Source organism: Nicotiana tabacum, chromosome 13, assembly GCF_000715075.1.
Source record: "Nicotiana tabacum cultivar K326 chromosome 13, ASM71507v2, whole genome shotgun sequence".
Taxonomy (NCBI): domain Eukaryota; kingdom Viridiplantae; phylum Streptophyta; class Magnoliopsida; order Solanales; family Solanaceae; genus Nicotiana; species Nicotiana tabacum.
Window position 1 is genome coordinate 103,536,339 of NC_134092.1, and position 3,553 is coordinate 103,539,891.

A 3,553-nucleotide genomic window follows, 5' to 3' on the forward strand; every position below is an offset into this window, starting at 1 on the left:
TAAGAGCAGATATATAGTGTTTCTTCCAATCTTTCTGGGCTTTAATTCAAAATGTCAAGAAACATAGTAAAAGAAGGGGTGAAGAAGTTGGGGCGTTTGATAAAAAAAGACAAGTTCCCTATACTTGAAGGGCACCCCATTGCACAACAACATGGACAAGAAGCCGTGAAATCTGTTGGGAACCTGAAAAATGCCATGAAATTAGCTGATAAAGCTAAGAAGAAGGAATTCAGAATCTATAGATGGAGCCCTGATTACCCTAACCAGAAACCCTTTCTTCAATCTTTCTTTGTTGATCTTCCCTCCTGTGGACCCATGGTATGTGCTTTAATTTGGGAGTATATTGCTATTGCTATTTTTTTGTTGTGTCAATTTTACTATATAATCGTTTTGTCTCAATTAGAAACTAGGTATAATTTTCTTGTGGCTGTAAAATAAGGAGAATAAGATTTAATTGAAAATAGTTTGACTCATATAGCTACGGAGAAATATTTACATCTGGAAGACATTTACAAGTAATTTCAAGAAAATAATATTTTTAATCTTGAAAATAAGGTTGCAATAGGGAGAAAGTAGCTAGTGATGATTGTCATGAATGTTGTATTAGGAAAGAGAAATATACTACAAAAATATACTCTAAGAGACACAAATATTTAACGTGGTTCGCTACGTCCACCGGCGGAGATATACAATCCATTATACAAAAGAGAAAACAAAATATCAAGAGAACAACCCCGTTCACATGCGGAGATGTGCAATCCATTATATAAAAGAGAATATAAAATATCTAGAGAATAACCTCAAAGATTCTACCAGTTGTAAGAATACAAAATATCAAGAGAACAACCTCGTTTACCTCAAGAGAACAACTAACCTCGTCCACAGGCGGAGATATGCAATCCATCATGTAAAAGAGAATATAAAATATCTAGAGAACAACCTCACAAAGAGGCTCTCACAAGTGGCAAGCTAAGACTTGTCTCACAAATTCAAGACTCTCAAACGCCTTGATACTACATTGTAGATTTTAGATCCTTCTAAATGAGAAGGAAAGATCCTCGATTTATGGAAATACAAAACCTTTTTTCTCTAAGAAAAATAACTAATCAAATATGGAAGGATTATATTTTCTTTTACGTAAAAGGTAAAATCAATTATGGTAAATATCTTACCATTCTTTCAAGAGATAGAAAAATCAAATATGCTACGAAATTCAGGACAAACGCCTAACATGACATGTTGTTCTCGAGATTGTTGCCCTCAACAATGTGTACAAGGAGGTCTTTGCCGTGAATATATGATATATATATATATCATATATAGTGTAAAAATTTCTTACGACTGTAATGGATATTTGTTAAATTAAACTTCAATTGAGACTGCTTCAATTTAGTTTGAAGAAAATTGAATCATAGTCTAATAAAGTCGCCTAATGAAAAATTTAGGTGGACAACCTAGAGCCAGCCTTGAAACTAAAACGCCAGAGTATCTTCTAATTTTTCATATGATCTTTTATGTAGGAAAGTTTTCTTCTTTTTCTCTCTTTTGTAAATTTTAGCCAAAAAACTGAATTTACGTTCGTGCCTACAGGGTTTCTTTCAAGTATGTTATTAAAGGAGAAGTCCGGACTCACCGAATTTAATGATCGTTTTTGTAGGTTCTGGATGCATTGCAAAAGATAAAAGGAGAGGAGGATTCAAGTTTGAGTTACAGGAGGTCATGTAGAGAAGGTATATGCGGATCATGCGCAATGAACATAGATGGTGTTAACACAGTAGCATGCCTCAAGCCTATTGATACCGATACTAGCAAACCAACTACCATCACTCCTCTTCCTCACATGTTTGTCATCAAAGATTTGGTGGTCGATCTCACTTATTTCTACCAGCAGTACAAGTAATTCCACTCCTTTTCTCATTTCATCAGAGTTAGTATTTAATATTTAGAAATATAAATATCAACGGGACCTGGTTTTGTTAAGTTGATGGAACAACCATATAATTTAACCTTTCATTGACAATGTGAGCGAATTCATGATCTATAGTCAATGAGTTCGGAATGAATTTGATTTTATTAATTGTGTATACGTTTTAAATGTTGTTTTAAATATTACTAGTAAATAATTATATGTTTGAGTCAGAGCAATCTGTTCAGTTGAAAACTCATAGAACCTGTCAAAAATCTAGTAAATAATTATATGTTGGAGCAATTCATGGTTAATTTGTAAATCTGCAGTATACGGAATCTTATTAGCTTTTGAGGATGCAGGTCTATAGAGCCATGGTTAAAGACACGAAAGCCCCCGCCAGGTGGGAGAGAATACAGGCAAACACCCGAGGATAGGAAAAAACTTGATGGCTTATACGAATGCATATTGTGTGCTTGCTGCAGCGCTTCTTGCCCTTCTTACTGGTGGAATCCTGAAGAGTTTCTTGGACCTGCTTCTTTGCTTCATGCCTATCGATGGATCTCGGACAGGTCAATTCTTCGGAACACCAGTTACATATATATACACCAAAAATGCTTATTAATTTTGTTCTTGCTTGTTAACCGATGTTTCTATTTTTCTGCAGTCGAGATGATTTTGCAAATGAGAGATTGCAGGCATTAACAGAGGATCGAGAGCGTTTATACAGGTGCAGGACTATAAAAAACTGCACGGCATGTTGCCCCAAGAGCCTTAGTCCTGCTAATGCCATAAACAAGATGAAGATTAGGCATTTATCTGATAAGCCAGTGGAGCATCTTGAAGCTGAGCCTGAGCCTCGTTTCGGACAAGCTTGATAAGTTGGTTAAGTGGGAATTATAGGTAATAGAAGTCCTTGATACACTAGAACTATAAGCTATTTAGTGTGCGTTGCAATTTATAATGTTGTATTAATTACTTTTTAAGTAGGAATCTGTTGTAGATTGGCCTTGTTTCCCCGTCATCTCGTCGGAAAATCCGTCTAGTTCATGTTCAATTACTGCTCTGGAGATCGAATTTATGGTGCAGTTCCCTCAATGCGTTTCATATGATATATATGACTGTTCCTTTTCAAGATGTAAGACACGGTACAATTTTAATACCGGCTAGAGTATGCTTTAGTTTAGTCAATTCTAGTAAAAGCATATTTTTGTGTTTGTGGGAGCATAACAAAGGATTAATAATAAGAAACTCCGAAATTTTTTCAGAGTGCAATATAACAATGAAATAAAGAAGATGCAGGTCACATGACAGACAGAAGCAGGCCGACGATTGACTTATTTTGCATGCTGTATTTGCTTTGAATTCGAAGCAGTTATCCTCGTTTTATTTTCTGTTTGTCCGTCTTATAAACAGTATTAAGACTTGAAAAGTTCCCTAACATACCTGATGAAATAACAGAAATAACAATAGAACTTCAAATTAAGCCATTAGCCACTATAATAGAACTCAACAATACCGCTGATAATAACTTTATAATAGAACTCAACAATATCGCTGATAATAACTTTCCAAAATCTGGTAAGACTGAGTCATAAGCTCTACACGAGTATATTGAAACATCCCTAATACATCAGTGTCTAAATA

At 35.0% G+C, this 3,553-nt stretch overlaps 1 protein-coding gene across 1 annotated transcript; it reads left to right on the forward strand.

Moving 5' to 3' along the window:
- LOC107782822 (succinate dehydrogenase [ubiquinone] iron-sulfur subunit 3, mitochondrial-like) lies at positions 1-3,004 on the forward strand. Its single transcript, XM_016603756.2, has 4 exons — positions 1-318; positions 1,658-1,896; positions 2,269-2,478; positions 2,574-3,004. Exons 1-4 carry the CDS (start codon positions 52-54, stop codon positions 2,782-2,784), a joined length of 927 nt encoding a protein of 308 aa, XP_016459242.1. The 5' UTR covers positions 1-51; the 3' UTR covers positions 2,785-3,004.
- The last annotated feature ends 549 nt before the right edge of the window (positions 3,005-3,553 follow it).

Bases quoted from the DNA above. Each gene is read 5' to 3' on its own strand.
- LOC107782822 (XM_016603756.2), top strand. From the start codon at position 52: ATGTCAAGAAACATAGTAAAAGAAGGGGTGAAGAAGTTGGGGCGTTTG. The intron at 319-1,657 runs GTATGTGCTTTA...TCGTTTTTGTAG, and splicing joins TTCCCTCCTGTGGACCCATG to GTTCTGGATGCATTGCAAAA. The intron at 2,479-2,573 runs GTCAATTCTTCG...ATTTTTCTGCAG, and splicing joins TATCGATGGATCTCGGACAG to TCGAGATGATTTTGCAAATG.